General features: G+C 43.0%; 2 protein-coding genes across 5 annotated transcripts in view; both read right to left on the bottom strand.

Annotated features, from left to right (window-relative positions):
* Positions 1–1,796, bottom strand: part of FYB2 (FYN binding protein 2) — a 313,439-nt gene extending 311,643 nt beyond the window's left edge. Inside the window, exon 1 of the mRNA XM_056122210.1 lies at positions 652–1,796. Coding sequence (XP_055978185.1) covers positions 652–720 — 69 coding nt within the window. The 5' untranslated portion in view covers positions 721–1,796. The remainder of the gene's footprint in view (positions 1–651) is intronic.
* An 18-nt stretch (positions 1,797–1,814) lies between these two features.
* DAB1 (DAB adaptor protein 1) overlaps positions 1,815–17,018 on the bottom strand; it is a 413,306-nt gene continuing 398,102 nt past the window's right edge. For 3 of the 4 annotated variants that reach the window (XM_056122171.1, XM_056122170.1, XM_056122172.1), the window contains exons 13-15: positions 16,470–16,597; positions 15,992–16,102; positions 1,815–3,326 (exon numbers count right to left, since the gene is read on the bottom strand). In XM_056122171.1, the coding sequence (XP_055978146.1) occupies positions 16,007–16,102; positions 16,470–16,597 (224 nt within the window). In that variant the 3' untranslated portion in view covers positions 1,815–3,326; positions 15,992–16,006. The remainder of the gene's footprint in view (positions 3,327–15,991; positions 16,103–16,469; positions 16,598–17,018) is intronic. The other variant, XM_056122173.1, reaches the window with a different exon arrangement.

Genomic DNA, 17,018 nt, shown 5'->3' with positions numbered 1-17,018 from the left:
AATGGAAAATCTCTAAAAATTTGCTGTTCTGTTGAATGCATTGTACATAAAGTTAAAAATAATGTGTCCATATATGTTAACAAACTGTCATCTGAGGTAAAGTTAAAGTAGGTCTAGAAATGTACGGCCACAGTCATTTTCTCGTTCTCGTCTTTATTAAAAAAATATGTGTCAGAACGCAGAAATTGAAATGAACCAAACCCACAGAGTAAACATTTTGTTTTTTAAAGAAGGTGCCCGCCGGTACATTACATGATGGGGTTTCAGTTGACACTGGGATGAGGACAAATTATCAAAAAAGTCTCGCGGTATGGTATGTAGAAAGTAGGAACTACAGGGGATGGGAATGAGTGACAGGTGGCATTTCCCTGGTTTCAAAATTTAAAGTGACAAATTTAGTGCTTGTGAAGGATGAGGAATTAACAGTTGTACACACGGATTTTTCTATTCCTCTACTGAAACTGCAAACTCCCCATGGCCTTCTGGTGTCAGCACCTCTGCTCTTAATCGCAAATGTCACTGTATCCCTGGAAGAAGGTATGGTGGTGGTTCTTTGCTCCCATAACAGTGTTAAGAGTCAGAATTCTGCCAGTGATCACACGGATGGCAGTTTCAAATCTTCACTTGATTTCCCTCCCTTTGACTCATCACCTGGGCCTCTCCTTGCAGTTCAAAGTCAATCCCCTTTCCCAAACAGTCCATGAAATATGTTAAGTCCATGGGCTGTCCCTTTCTGCTGTGATATTCACTCTAGATGACATTCCTGAAACAGTTACATCAGCCCACATTCACTGGGACCATGTCCAGAACGACCCCAAGAACCAGTACAATGGGGTGATACTGCCAAGACAGACTCTGCACAACCACATGGAGGGAGAAGATAGCACCACTTGTTTAGAATCAGAATTACAGCCCACATCACATTGCCAGCCATTTCCCCCAGGAGACCTGTCCCTCTGATCCAATCCCAAGAAGATACAATCAAACTAGTTTCAGGACGACATGCACAGTGATCCCCCTTTCCTGCCTCCTGTGCAAGGCTTCCCTATTCAGTAAAGGTCCACATGTTCCTGGAGAAATCACGGAGACCAAAGGTGATAGAGGGAGGTACATTCCATTCTCACTATCTGGTTCTTCCACCCTTCCACAATAAGATAGCATTCACATAAATTCTCTAATGGACATTTGGTCAGTCTACTTAGCTGGAGAAGAGTTAGATTCTGGTGACTTGACCATGAAAAGTTTGGACTTCCAACAGCAATGATAACCTTGTGGATCAATATTCCTTTGGTGACTGGGTATACCTTTTCCCAAATCATTTTCCTTTCTATGGAAATGAAGAACCCAAGTGCGCAAGCCTATGCAAGTCGATCATACCAATGTAAATGCTACTTCTCAAATTTTAAAACCAAGTACTAATAATTATAATTATCCCCAGTCCAATTAATCATATGATTCTTTAAAGTTTTCTTCTTAGTGTTAAACCACTAAATTCAGCATACTGTAACTGCATAGGAACATCAGGAAAACACATTTGACCTGTAGAACAATTCTCTGTTGGGCAAAAATATATAGATTCTTTATGAAAATCATGTGCTAAACATACGAACTGAACACTGCACTTTTTGTCTCATAAATGTAAAAAAAAGGAAGCTTAAACTCTTGTTTCATGTACAAACAGTCCAGCGATCTCTAGGGGCCTAGGTGGGAGTGGGAGAGAGGTTCAAAATCTGAATTCAGAAATTTACTTCAACTTGTAAATTGTATTTTTTAATGCAGAGGGCAGGTACTTGGGTACTTGGGTACACGTACTCTGGTACTTGGGTAAATGGCTGGGTAATGCAGTCCCATGCTCCCTTTTTGTTCACTAGCTGTGGACTAGGTCCACTGCCCCTGCCAGGTGTCCTGAACTCTAAGCTTCCTCCCATCAACTCCAGAATAACATCTGGAAAGTGAGCCCCATCCACCAAGTTTGTCACATTTTGCACTCAATATGCTACCTTCTCTACAGTGTAATGGCATTATTAAAAAGCATTTTCATTAACATTTATATTTACAAAAAACTGGCATTTTTTTCATTAGAACTCCTTAAAGCCATTTCCTTTAAATATTTAAAGAGTTTAATGGTAAGGTTTTTTCTTTCTCCAAGTTACAAAATAAAAATCCCATTTGAATTTTTTCTGATGTACAAAAAGAGATTGAGATGAACCGTTGTGACCCCAGAATCAGTTTGTTCTTCTGAATATTCATGTCACCATTGTTCTGTTAGAAAGTTGGTTGTTCAAGATCCAAAACCACATTACCGGAATTGTTCCAGAATTATTTGGCAAATGACTTTTCTTTGAAAATGGCACACGGAGAAGACACTTGTCTGCAGAACATCACAGCAGCAAGATATCAGAAAAATAAAAGATATCCATTTATTGTACTTAGTGCTTAGAGCGTCTTAGGAAATCAAATGGAGATTTTTGTCTTTTTCGTCAGTGGAATCCATGTCCTTTCCTGCTCATATAATGCAGTTCAATTCCAAAGCAGTCTTTCTTCACCAGGATGCAGAAGAGCGAAAGGGCTGTTTTGGCAACTTTCTTGACCATAAAGAAATACTCACCCACCATTTACTTGCCTTGTGTTTTCAAGTTACTTCATTTCATTGGCGGCATCCCCCCACCCCCAGTTAGATTTCTTCATCCATATCTAAGAAAGTCAAAAGCAATATAAAAATTTGTACACTCATTAATTTTCCATCATTAGAAATAAAGGAAGAGTGGGGGAATGGCAGACAAGGCCCTGTAGAGTGACCAAAAAAAATCATTATCCCACAATGCTGGGGTGACAGGGGACCTCTTGCTTTAGGCTAGAAGACGTCAGTGTCAACCCTGTTGAAATTCCCGAGACCTTTCCCTCCAAATTTGATGTCTCTACAATGCTAAAACAGGTAGAGAAATAAAAAGACCAGTGATTTCATACCTTGGGTCATATGAAGCCCATGCTAATAGAGTTCGACATACTTGCCAGGGAATCATTTGCTCAATTTGTGATTTAAAGTTGGGTATGATTTTTAAAAAATACTTCTGTGGTTTCTTTATGTTGTTTTGATTTGTGCTGCCATAGACATCTGTCATGGGTTGCCAAAAATCACTTAGTTCCCTCTTCCAAATGGGTTCCACTGGGCAATTATGAATTTCTTTGTGGGATGGAGTGAGGTGAAAGAATACAAGAGCCTGTCACAATGCTGATTTCCATGCCAGTCTGGAAACATCCACCATGAGCCCGCATCGACGCTACTTCTTAGGTCTGTTGATCTGCGCATAGAGAGGCTCCAGCTCCTATGGACAGAAGGAGAGAATGAGAACTGCTCTTTTCCAGCTAGAGTTTTCGAGACATCTTGGGAAAGGAGAGTTTGGGAGATAGGACAGAATGGTGACAGTATGTGATGAGATTATTGGATCATGGTGAGATTATTGGATCATGGTGATTATTGGATCATGGTGCAGATCATTTTGGCAGCTTTTTTTTTTTTAACTGTCACGAAGAACTACTCATCTAGTTTAGTTATTTACAAGCTGAGACTGAGTACCCTGTTAAGGACATTAGAGAAAACCCGAGAAATTGTGTGATTGTGTGATGAGGACATGTTACACATTCTTTCTGAGGTTCACTTCCTCCAACTTTGAAATGGAAATAATCCTGTTTATCCTGCATGACTCTTGAGAGAATTTGAGGTCTGACTAGAAGCATTAGCACTTTTCAACATTAGGGCTTTGGACAAGGTAACACTCTTGTTATGAGTCAAGTGGATATTTTTCTAACACAGTTTCTCCTATGTCCACTCAAGACCACTAAACATTCACTTCAAACTTTCCTTTTCTTTCTACAGTCAGTGATGACTGGATACTCATGAACAAGAGAAATAACACTTGATCCTTTTGCTCTTCTTAGTTAACAGCTTCTTGAACTGGTTTTGACACTCCCAATTGTTTAAGACTTGGCTAGAAACTTGCCTGATTTGAGACACACATGGAATTTCCACCAGTGCATGCAAACCTTCAAACAAACACAGGTGGGAAATAGCCTTTGGTCCACATTGGTTTTCATGTTCCTGTTGAAATGGCCTGAGGTCTCACACATGCCTAGGTCTTCTGAAAACATTGACCTGATGTTGTCAATCTGATATAGGAATTAATGGACACAATGCCATCTTCCTTATGCCATATTGAATCTATTATCACGCCTTCTGCCATGTAAGTGGAAATTCCGGAAGTGGCTTTAAATTCTTACTATCTTGGGCTGGAGAGATAGTACAGTGATTACAACTTGCATGTGCTGATGCTAGTTCAATCCCCAGGACCATATAGCTCCCTAGAACCAGTGGGAGTCACCCCTGGGCACAGAGTTCACCCATTCCTACCCCTGCCAAAATTATTTTTTTCATTTAATTTTACAGATAAAAATGGAAGGCCAGAGATGTAGTGTTATCTTAAGGTCATGGCACTACTTCTTATGTATTCAGTCTATTACTTGACTTGCTTCTAATGCAAAATGGTAATGGGCCAGAAGAAGATATAGTTGTCTGAATCCATCATTTCACAGATGGGAATCTGGAAGTTCAAAGAAGAGTGGTTGTGTTCCTCTGCCACAGAACCATGTTTTCACTATACCATGACAGAGCAAAGGACTCTGCTACTCTGCTATCACTGGGAGTCCTCTCTCCAGAATGTGCTGTGGGTTTTTTGTTTTTGTTTTCATTATTGTGTTATTGTTCATTTGTTTGTGTGGTTTTTTTTTTTTTGCCTAGAAAGGAGTGTCTTACCCCAGAGGCACCTTCTTCTGGAATAAAAGAGTGACTACTTGTTCCACCCAAAGGACTGCATACTGCCCTTAAGGGTATAACCAATAACTCTCACCCTTCTCTCTAGTATCTGAGGACAGGCAGGTGTTAGCCTCCTCTGCCACAGCTTTTCTCTGCCACTTTTTGCCACCGTCTTTAAGTTGGGAAAGTAGAGAGATTCAGAAATCCATGCAGGGTTATGATCCAGTGTCTTGTGTCCTGCCTGTCCTAACCTCTTTCTCTTAAATACATTCCAATGAGATTATTTCATGAAAACAGAACCTATCAAATTATAGCAAGATTTTTTTTTCTGAATTGTTTCTTTGGGGTCATTGGCATACATTCTCAGAGGTGGAATTGCTGGGTCTTATGGAAGCTCAATTACTAGTGTTTTGAGGAAAGCCCATATTGTTTCCCAAAAAGTCCACATTCCTACCAGTAACAAATTTGGAACCCTTTTATACCACATTCAATTTGGCAAGATGATTTATCACAGCACAACATCTATTCCCCACCAATGTCTTGGAATGTTTCAAGTCCCAATTACAACTTCACTGAATGTTTGTGTCCTAGAGGTGGTTGGTTACCGTCAAACACCGGGAGTGGAGGGGGGGAATGTTTAATTTTGCCTACATGGATTACAAGGTTGCATCTTAGCTTTGCTGTGATGGCTTTCTTGGCCCATTCTTCTTTTTTGGATGCCCTAAGAAATCAAGCTGCCTTGATCTCACCCTACAATTTGCTCTTTTCTAATTTTGGAAACTAATTTATTCCACTGAGAATGACACCTAAAAACAGAAGAAGACAGGAGGCTCATACAGGGTAATTAATGCCACACTGCATTAACTTTCTGCAGCTGAGATAAATATTCACCCATCTCCTGGTTGCCGGAATTTAGCTTCAAATACCCATCACAACAGTGGTAACGACTGCAGTCAACTCTCAATTATCCCCACTAATGAAGGGGAGCAGTGGTGTGGAAAACCCCAAGCAGCAGATAATCCCAAAGTCTGACACGGTGATGCATTATACGTTTTGGCAATAGCTTTACCTTCCTCGTTTCAGGACCTTAGACTGTTGGAGCTTGAGTGAGTGAGCTAAGGAATTGTTGGCTCCAGAAATTTCCTATCTGACTTTTGGGAAGGTCACGCTGGAGTTTTCACAGCATTTCCTACATTCCAAAAGCCCTAAATGAAACTCACATCAATAAAATCCTCTGGTGTGTGTGTGTGTGTGTGTGTGTGTGTGTGTGTGTGTGTGTGTGTGTGTGTGTGGTGAGGGGGAATTGCAGATTTTACTCAAACTCAGCTTAGCTTCAAATCTTTCTAAGGCTTCCCATCACCACAGGTCTGCATCTGGACACACAAACCACATTAGTCTCATAGTCCATTAGAGTTAATAAATTCCCCTTTAGACCATGAATCACAACTCAATCTTCTGGTCATATAAATTATGCTTCAAGATTTCTTTTCTTGTGTGTCTGCTAGAATCATCTTTCCCCCTATGGAGTGGCTATGCCTGCCTCCTCCCCAAACTGATGTTTCTGCCCTCTCTGGAGGGCAAGTGTGCCCTTACAGTCTGGCTCTCCCTCCTGTCCAATTATATTTCCCCTCAGTTTTCGATTCTGTCTCCTGTTCCCCACCCTGCTGGAGCAGGATGTGCCCCTTGCCCAGCAACCCAGTCTGATTGCTTCTGTCTGCAGGGCCAATCCTGGTCTGCCTCTGTCAGCTAGATTATCAGATACAGCTTCAAACACAAGGCTTCCTGGACTCTGCAGGTGAGGTGGGTTCCTCCACTCCTGGCAGATCTCTGCTTGACAACACCTCATCTTCTCGTACATGAGACTAGGAGAAGTGAGTGCCATGGAGCCTTCTATGTCAGTTTTATCAGTGTTGAGGGAGAACCTGGAACAGCAGTGATTCCACTAACAGAGAATGAGGAGTTGAGCCCCAGAAATGGAGCTTGTCTTACTGGGTGCTGGGAGGTAGCTGTGGGCTGCACCTGACGCTCACTCTCGTGGTGCCACAAAGGAGATGGAAACCACTGATTAAAATCCACACAACACCAATCCCATGACCTGTGGTGGAAGTTGCACCACTGTTTCCTGGGTGGTGGGAAATGAATGTCTCTGGGTTAGTTCTTCTGCTGCCCAGAGCCTGTGCTGCAGATGTCAGAACACACCTGCACATGAGTGAGTTCAGGTTATCACACACAGAGGCAAAGGAAATTACAAAATCATCCTCATCGGAGGGTGGTAGAGGGACTGGTCGTAGGGGTAGGGTAAACATTCAACAATTTGAGGGAGGATCAAGAAAGGCAGGCTATTCTCTGGGTGAGGATGCTGCAGGGAGCAGGAATCAGGCTTCTCTTAGTTATTCTTCTCGTTTGAGGCCACACTAGGCTGTGCTCAGGGCTTGCTCTGGCTCTGTGCTCAGGGATCACTCCTCCTCTGGTTCTGAAGAACCATGGGCTGAACCAGAGTGAGCTGCATACAAAGTAAGTACCTTAATCTCTGTGTTCTCTTTCCAGCCCCTCTTAGTTATTCTGGTAGGAAAGTCAGATGGGTATCTTTTATATGGATCATGTACCCATGGCTGGAGCTTAGCCTCTGAGCAGAGGGATCCCTGTCCACTTTCTTGATCACAGGGTCCTTGTCTAAGGCTGAGGTTCTGCAACCAGGTACATATTTCCAGTGGACCCATGTCCGACTGCAATGGTCTAAGCTTGCTCCCCTCTTTCCCACCATATCCACTGTAGTAACTCGAGAACTCTATGCCCGGAACGCAACCTGCATGATGCTGGCTTCTCCAGCTGCAAAATGAGGTTACACACTCTCTTTGTGAGTCACCGGAGGAAACCCATGGTGGTAAGACAACACCCATATCTCACCACTGGATCGTCACCCCATTTTATATGTATATTTATAAGTATCCGTGCATCTTAGTGCCACACCCATAGACAGTTTGATAATCAGTTATTTTTAAGGAACACTGACACCAGTTTTTAAAGCTTCATATAATGGATATATTCTACTTTTTTGGTCCCCATACCAATATTCGCATAAAATCTGTGATAATTCTCTCAAAAGGTATTATCTGTGTCTGGGAGTGTGGCTTTACCTTCTCCTGGCTGCAGATGGTTTGATGGACCTAATCATCATCCAGAGCTGACTTTTCAGCTTGAAGCCAGAGTCCTTTTCTAGCATCCAGGTGCAATGGCTCCGGGCTTGGTGGGTGATGAAACTGCTAAACGTGGCACTGATTCAGCCTCCTGCACTAAGATTGTGGGGTACATCTAGCATTGTGGACAGCAGGACTCTGGGAGCATAGGGACTCCCTTATGTTTACAAACCCCTTGCACCCAGTGTTGTGTGTTCACTGGATGAACAGATGCTAAATAGGAAAAGAATCGGAGAACAAACATTTATCTTTACAGAAACTTCCACTCCTATGCAGATCTCTCCCACACTATGCTCATGGTCTTGCTTGGTTTCATGCTGGGTTTAGGGCCTGGACAGTCTCAGCTCTATGTTACAGCAGGGAATTCCCAGCATCAATGCTCCCTGATGTTCAGGGACTGGTCCTGATTGCTCAACCAGCAGAGGTCAATGTTGGGATATAACCACCAGGTCTGTTATTTCATTGAGGTTGCTTTAATTAGCAATAATACAATGAGCATTACATTTACGGGATTATGTAACTATTACTGCTATTTTCAAAATGTTTGTGCTAGTCCAGTCTCTGCTATATGCATTGCAACTCACCATTCCTCCTTACCTCCACTCTCAGACAACTTCTACTCTGCTTTTCACCTCTATTAACTCACTATTCTAATTTTCAAATATACATCTAGAGCTGTAGTTTGTCTGCATTGATATATGCCAATTTTAAGAGACCCATTCAATGAGTGGAATCTTCTCCACCAGATCCAAGTTATGCATGTGTTTCTATAAAACATCCCATTACAGAAGTCCCTTACCTCTGCTCAGAATTGGACCATCACAGATGAGATAGGACCACCTGCAGCTGTGCTGGGGATGGGTTCCCAGGTGGACAGACTTGACAGTTCTGTGCTTGGAGCTAGTGATGCAGGGCTTCTCTCTGACCCAGCACTGCTCAGTGGTTCCATGTGATGGATTGAGTTGGGGGTGTGGCACAGTGGCTTGATGCCAGGGATTAAACTCAGGACCTTGCATGTGCAAGGCATATACTCTATCATTTGAGTGACCTACTAGGCTCAGATTAGCTCTGCTGTAGAGTTTCATGTAAACATATTATGTCTTTTCCATCTATCCTCTTCTTTTCCCCCATGTGCTCACTGTTATAGGATTAGTCATAAAACAAGAATTCTGACAGCTCCATTTCAGAACAAACAATCAGCCCCAGATATGAGGATGCTTCTCTAGTCTGGCAAACATAGAAGAGCACAGAGAGCAACCTGGGGCCCAAAGTTCCATTTTTGTATCTTCCCTCACTTCCCTTGCCCACCCCCCAGTTCTTGAGCTTAAAGTAGAGGGGCAACTTATTTCTTATGCCACATTCGAAGGAGCCCCTCTTGGGAGCCATCTGAACTGTGCTCAGTACTTGGACTTTGCATCCATTGACTTTGACTGTGACTGGGGAACGCTTGCTCACACCTAGTGAAAGTAAGCCAACACAGTTATTGGCGGACAGAACACAGCATGCTACAAAACGAGATTGCACATGAGAGGTCAATGCGCGCCATGCAATCTGCTTACTGAGCGAGCCCAGGGAGAGATCAACACTGCGCCAAGCCAGGGGACGATGGAGCAGGGAGGGAAGCCAAAGCTTGAGTCCCTCTGCCTCGCTGTGTCCAAGAAATATCTTCAATCCTGTGTTCTTGCATCCCCAACACTAGGGCGGACTCAGTGGGTTTGACACTGCCTGGATTGCAAATGAAAAACGAAGTGGCATCCAGGAAGAGTCTAAAATCCTCTCTGAGTACATGAATGGAGACAACCCAAGTGCATGGGTTTTGGCACCAGAAAGATACCAGCCCTCCTCCTAACTACTTGCATGATCATGGGCAAACATTTAACCTAAGCCTTGGTTTCTTCATTGTAAACTGGGGTCTGTGTGATATCTACACTCTGGGATTAATCAAGAAGTTAGCTCTTACAATGGAGAAGATTTTAACAATTACTAGGAGACTTTCTTTCTTTTTTCACCTAAAGAAAATCAAACCAAAGCTTTCTGACGACTGTTATCCTTGGAAGCCTGGCCTTCAGGGTAGAAACAATTTTAAAACATGGGATGAATTTGATGATAATGCATCGTAAATGGGCACTGTCGCTAAACATGTCTACTTTGTGGGGTCTTCGGACTCCTACTTGATGAATACAGATATGCACACTATGGGTCTGTGGGGCAGTTTCTGTACATGTTCTGATCAGTTTGGCACTTCCCATCAATAATATGTAAACACTTAGTTTGCTCTACAATATCTATGCATATTATCTTTCTTGACCTTGTCAGATAGGAGATGAGGATCCAGAGGTTGCTCACAGCAATTCTCTATCATTGGCAGGAAGCCCTGTCCTGAGTGAGCAGGGTCAGGCCATCAGGAGCAGGTTCTGGTTTCAAGCTGACTGCAGGAGCCCTAAGGAGCTCAGCAAGTCAAACTATGACTCTCCTTGGTCAGTTGGGAGCTGGAGTGCCTGGAAGTAGGGCACCGTCAGAAGATCTTGTTTCAGGACTAGGTTTCCCATGTTCCAGCTAGGTGACATTGGACAATTAGGAGGTCCTAGAATGTCAGGGCTGAAAGGAAGCAGGCAGTTTTATGGAAAAGGAGAACAGAGGTCAGAACTGGAGCTACAGACTTCATGATGTACGCTACTCTGTGAGTCAAGGAGTTGCTAAAGCCCAGCCCCCTTCACTTGCTCTTGAGTTACTTCACTGAGGCTAAGATTCAGAGCCTGGTGCCAGTACAGATGAGTCTTACCATTCAGTCAGTCACTGATCTCTCTGCTTTAGCTGTAATATTTGAGAAGTGGCAATGGCAAAAATACTTTCAGTTCCTCTAGGGACTGAATTAGGTGATGTTTGTGAAAGTGCCACACACATGCCAGTAAGTTTTAAATCTATTTGGCTAGTAGTAAATGATAGGTATCATAATCACCTTTGGCAGAGAGATTATAAAATAGTGCACAGGTTCACCTCGGAGGTCAGCAAACAATAGCCTCCTGGCCAGTTTTGGAAGCCACCTCATCACTGAAAATCAAGTGTTATTGGAGCAGTACTACACTCAATGGGCCTACGTGTTCTCTCCTGCTGTTTTTTTTTTTCAGCTATAACCATAGATTACATGCAAAAAGGACTGAAATGTAAGTAGAGAAATGTACTTAACATTGGAATAAATGCTCACTGCCTTCTATTCACATTTGCTGCTCTAGTGGCTTCAAGAAATTTTTATAGTACAATGGTAAGCACTTGCCTTGCACAGGGACAACCTGGGCTTGATCCCTGGCATCCCATATGGTGCCCTGAGAACCACCAGAAGTGATCCATAGCATAGAGCCAGGAGTATGTACTAAGTACTGCTAGGGATGGTCTCCAAACAAACAAATAAACAAAAATTGTTCTCTAGTCTGAGGAGTTTCTTTGGACATCCTGACTTGTTTCTAACAGCCTATGATGCTTCCAGGGTGCCCCAGATATATATGCCTTTTTCCAGCTCAAACATGCTGTGCTGTGTTCTGTAGTATTGTGACTCTTTGGTCCCCAAGCTCATAATCGGGGGTCAGGTTGGGGGAGGGATAATACTAGAATCCCAGATTATAATCTCTTGTTCAACTCCCATTTTCTTTCTTTAGCTTTAATTTCTAGCTTTAACTTCCTCCTGATTATACCCTCTTTATTTCTCTTGGTACACGGTTCACCTTTTCATGCTGGCAGATACTGCACTCAGCCAAGCCTGTTCTGTCTACTGTTTGAACTACACCACCATCTTGATGCAAAACTTGCTCTAAGGGCAACATCTATGAAATGAACATATTGCTTACTTTGTGTGTGTGTGTGTGTGTGTGTGTGTGTGTGTGTTTGTGGTGGGGGTATTCCTTTGTTTTAAGGACCCTTTTTGGTTCAATTTCAAAGCAGGATAGTAATAATGACTCTAAATAAATTCAATTCTGGGGCCAGAGCCCTCCCGTTGATCATCGATTTGCTCAAGCGGGCCCAGTAACATCTCCATTGGAGACTTTGTTGTTACTGTGTTTGGCATATCGGATACGTCATGGGAGCTTGCCAGGCCCTGCCGTGCGGGCAAGATACTCTCAGTAGCTTGCCTGGCTCTTCAAGAGGGGTGGAGGAATCGAACTCGGGTTGGCCACGTTGACTGTGTGCAAGGCAAACGCCCTACCGCTGTGCTATATTTGATTTTCAAAACTAAAATTTGCCATGTATTTTGATTCTGGGAAAATCTGGGGAGGGTGTGTTGCAGTTACTCATATGAAGGGACTGTGGTTTAGAGGGGCAACATGCTTGCTTAAGCTTCACCTGCTTTGGGAAACCATAATTTACATCTAAGTCCTAATCTTAACGCATTTCATCTCTTCCTTTCCTCTTCTTTTACAAAAGGCTCTCCTGCCAAAGCACCTTAAGTTTCACTTTCTTTTCCCTTGATCATTAAAACATCCATCAGGTGATATTTTATGTGCTTTGGGATCTCACAGCAGAGATTAGTATTAAAAAATAGCACTCACTTATTTTTAAGGCAATACTTCTTACTGAGGGAGACAGACCAAATAATTCTTTATTTTTACTGATTCTACTTTGACTTGACAGCTAAGAAAGTCTGAGAGGCAGTTAATTTACTTAGACATTTAGCCAAATTCTTTTCATTTATCACTCCTCTCCTCAAAAGCTAATATTTTGCCCTTAAAATGGCTCCAGCAACACATCAGTGATCTATATACACACTTCCCACACATTACCATGTTATTTTGCCTCTTGTTTTGCACCTATTGACTTAGTCTTACAAAGACACATGATCTTCCTGGATGGGAGAGTGGGTGTAGGTGTGTGTGACATAATTAAGTCTCCTTATTGCTAAACTAGAAATGCTGTTTGGAATTGGTCTTGAAGCTTCCACTGTGAGGATTGAGTTTGTTAGTTTCTTCTTACGATGGCCTGATAGGGCTTTAACTTATCAACAGATGTCAGCCCTACTTACTCAGAATTCTGGGAGTTTCTGTAATAGAAAGCAGCTGGAGGCAATGGTGGTCAGGGTGATAAGCAGGAATGGACCGGTTTCCCACTGTTGGAAGGGACTGGGAAAACTGAGCCCTCAATGATCCCTGCATAGTCTTCATTCTCCAAGCTGAAAAATTGCATTGAGTCAATTTCCAGTTGGGTGATTGGGATGGAGACAGAAAGATCAAACATGGCTGTGCTACAATCGAAGGAGGGTGCAGTGAGGCTCGTTTGGGCTTCCCTTGCCCATGTCTTAAGGGAAAACTGTGTAAGACTGGCATCAGCCTCTTAGCCTGCAATTCTTGATAGCAGCTGTGAGGCTATCAGAGTGAGCTGGCAAAGGGAGAAAACTGCTTCATTGAAGATTACAGTCCAGCCCTCCTTTGGAGCACAGAGCTGTTTAGAATAATTTACACACAACTCTAAAATTTCTCATGCTTTTTTGGAAGGGAGAGGTGGATTGTGGGGCTCAAATTGAGGGCATTCTAATTATGAGACAGGGGGATCTAGAGGGTTAAGAAATATATCCCACCTCCCACTGGCCCCATGAAGGCTGTTTGGAGGTAAAATGAGGATTAATTCTAAAAAAGTGCAAAGCACAACATCCCTGCTGATGGCCCAAGCCTTAGGGTAGAAGTTTATCAACACAAAACCTAAAGGCACAGAGTCTAAGGAAATAGGGAGACTGCATTTACTGAGCACAGACGAGGTTATGGCTGGTGGTGGTGGTGACCACTAACATTGATTAGCTGTCTTTGCATCACTGTACTAAGAGCATCATGTGAGTTACTTTTGGTACGAATAGAAATCCTATGAGGAAAACATGACTTTAGCTTATTCAAAATAAGGTACTTAAGAGTGAAATATCACCAAGGTCCCACAACTATTTAAGGGGTGGGACTGGATTCTGCACTCAATTTTTCTCCAAATGCACATTTTTTAAGGTGAGTTTTAAGCTGAATACCGAGTAATCTCTCTTTTGTAGAGATTTGACATCTGATCTTTCTTTAACATGATTGGTAACTGAAGCCACTTCTAGCAGACAAAGACACCAGCACTCAAAAGAAATCATGGCTCTTGCTCACAATTTCTTGCAATCAGGTAGCTGGGCTAGAATTTGAACTCAAGTTTCAATTCTGCTGCTCCTTCTGCTAGCCCTGCCTTATCCATGGAACAACTCAGCTATGACTTGGGGTTTTGGGGTAGAACATACAAGAAGGAATTGGCTAAAGAATCAGAAAGCAGTTCAACTTATAGGAATGCCTGTCTCAAGCTGAACAGCCTCATGAAGATGAGAGTTTGATACATTGATCTGCAAATGGTGTAAGCCATCTTTGTTTTCTAAAGGAACTTCAATTTTAGGGTGATGTTTGCTGTTATCCTGATGAATGGCTCTTGTCAGTTCTAGTTCATTCATCATGTTTTACAAGGCAAGGCTGACCATGTGAAAGAAAACATACACCTGGGATAGAAAACCACTTTGCGGGGACTTTCCCAAGGGATCTCCCTGTAGTTCCCAACTTACTCTTTTGCGGAATATCAAGTTTGCCTTTAATTTACCAGCTCCATAAATAGTTTCACAGCACTGAATTTTCAGATAGGTATTCTAGGGTTTTGCATGACCCGATGTGTTTATAACGTGCTACTGCACTGATATAAAATGTGGCAAAATATACAGTATGTTATACTTTTTCATCATAAAATCTATTAATAAAACACACTTCCCTAACACTGTATTAGCTTTCAATAACTGTCAAAGTAACTTACAAGTGAACTGAGAATGATTCTAAGGTTGCCTCAGAATCCATTTATGAACAGTGAAAACTAGTTACCATTTTAATGGTTCTGACCATGCAGTTCAAGACTAAACAGAAACACAGTGGAGATGGCCTTATAGTACTGTACATTTATGAAAATCCAGGAAAGTTTCTGAAAATTGAACACATTTACCAAGGAGTGACCTTAGAAATCATGTGAGTAACAAGGTGTACTTCTGCCTCCTGAGAAGGTTCGCTTCATCAGCTCGTCTTTCTTTTGATCAAATCAGATGTATTGAAATTCAAGTGCCAAAAGGCACTTGTAGTAAATGTCAGTATACCTCTCGCCAACGAGCTGCTAATGCAATCTCAAGTAGCTGGCTGGCAGGCTATCCACAGGAGTACAGGTGCAGGCAGCTGCATCATAGAGGCCAAGGCTACATGCCTGGTTGACTGGAATGCCATTTTTTATCTCAAAGAGGGTGTAGTGGGGGTACCTTCTGGCTAAACAAAACAGGTCACCATGATCTTCCACCTTCATAGATCTTATTATCAGCTTCATAGATCTGGTTGACTGGAATGCCATTTTTTATCTCAAAGAGGGTGTAGTGGGGGTACCTTCTGGCTAAACAAAACAGGTCACCATGATCTTCCACCTTCATAGATCTTATTATCAGCCCTTGCCTGGTTTGACATTTTAGTCCGATTTGCTCAGGGTATTTCTTGGGTGACCTCTTTAGAGCTGTGTGGTGTAAGCAAATGCACTGACACTTGGCCTAAAAGATGAGGACATCCTGACCAGAGATCACTGAAAAAGAACCAGGCATACAGAATTCATCCATCCATCTTTCTCAGAATGGGGATGCTTTCCAAAAGCAAATTTACCTGTAGGAGTATCAATCAGACCTCCTTTTGATACCCCTCTCTGCTCCAAATGCATCATTAATATTAGCCTATGACCATTCCCCAGCACCCACTACCTCCCAAGATATGCCAAAGGTCATGCATCCATGAAGAAAAACATGATGGAAGGAACACAGATGCCAGATGAAGACGGAGGGTGCAAACATTGGGCGTGCGCTCAGGCAAGTGGAGATGGTGCGAAGTTAGGGAATGGGGCTTCACAAGGGAAGAACGAGCGAAAGAGAAGATGAAGAGCATGAAGGCAGAGGAGACTGAGAAGGACAGATACCTACCCAGACCTGCGCTATCTAGCTACCGGCCTCTGGACTTAGATTATCACCACTGGGCTCCCCACCAGGCTCACCAAATGGATCACTGTTGGATGAGGCCTGTGACCCATCAGGCTAGAACACAAGAACATAACACTTTTGTTTTTCTTTTCAACAATCGAAAACAGAACACGGCCAGACACATTCTCATCATGCACACGTACATTCTGTTACTTTCAAAGAGGTGGCACTTCAAAGGAGGCTGTACCCAGAGACATGAGCAGGGGGTGAGTAGGAACAAGCCCACGAAAAGAAACAGATGCTCCACTGTTCATGTCTGCCGAAGAGCCAGCCCCTTCCGAAGGCACCCCTGCAGAAGGATGAGCATCTAAGCCAGCATTCATCACGGTGTTGGTCTCCTTGTGCACTGACCATTCCAAACAAAGCAATCTCACTTTTAAGGAAAAGACAAAGGCACATAGCACCACAATGGATTCCTTACCGCTTCTTGCTCTTCGCTTTTGCTGGGACTTTCAAAGCCCTCTTCAAAGATGTCATCTGTAGTAGGATCACTGGCGTGGGATGCGGATGACTTAGAGGGAGAGCTCTGTCTAGGGGCTGGGGTTGGAGCTACACAGAAGCCAGGTACAAAGAGGAAATATGGTCAGTATCTGCAGGCCATTATTTCTAGCCCACAGAACCTTTGGGAAGTGGCTATATCTGACAGCCATCTCCCCATCGTCAGTCATATCCTTTGCCCCATTTAGGGTCTGCTTGGCACATGTTTATCATGTTCCCTCTCCTCTTTGGTGGGAAGGCAGGAGCCGTTCACATAGATAGGTCATGCAGAGGTCCTTCAGGACAGGTCACCTCTGGCAACTGACTAGACATGTACCTTCTTGGGCCCTACCCCAGATGACAGTATCAGAAACTCTTGGGTACCTGTTCACTCAGGTGAGAGTCACTGGACTCAATTCCTTCTCTCTTTTGCCATCACACCATCACACAGAATAAACAGACCTGAGGACAGGGTTGGGCATGTGTGGAGTTC

The sequence above is a fragment of the Sorex fumeus genome, unplaced genomic scaffold, assembly GCF_029834395.1.
Source record: "Sorex fumeus unplaced genomic scaffold, SorFum_2.1 ptg000045l, whole genome shotgun sequence".
Lineage (NCBI taxonomy): Eukaryota > Metazoa > Chordata > Mammalia > Eulipotyphla > Soricidae > Sorex > Sorex fumeus.
This window is presented reverse-complemented; position numbering and strand designations above follow the sequence as displayed.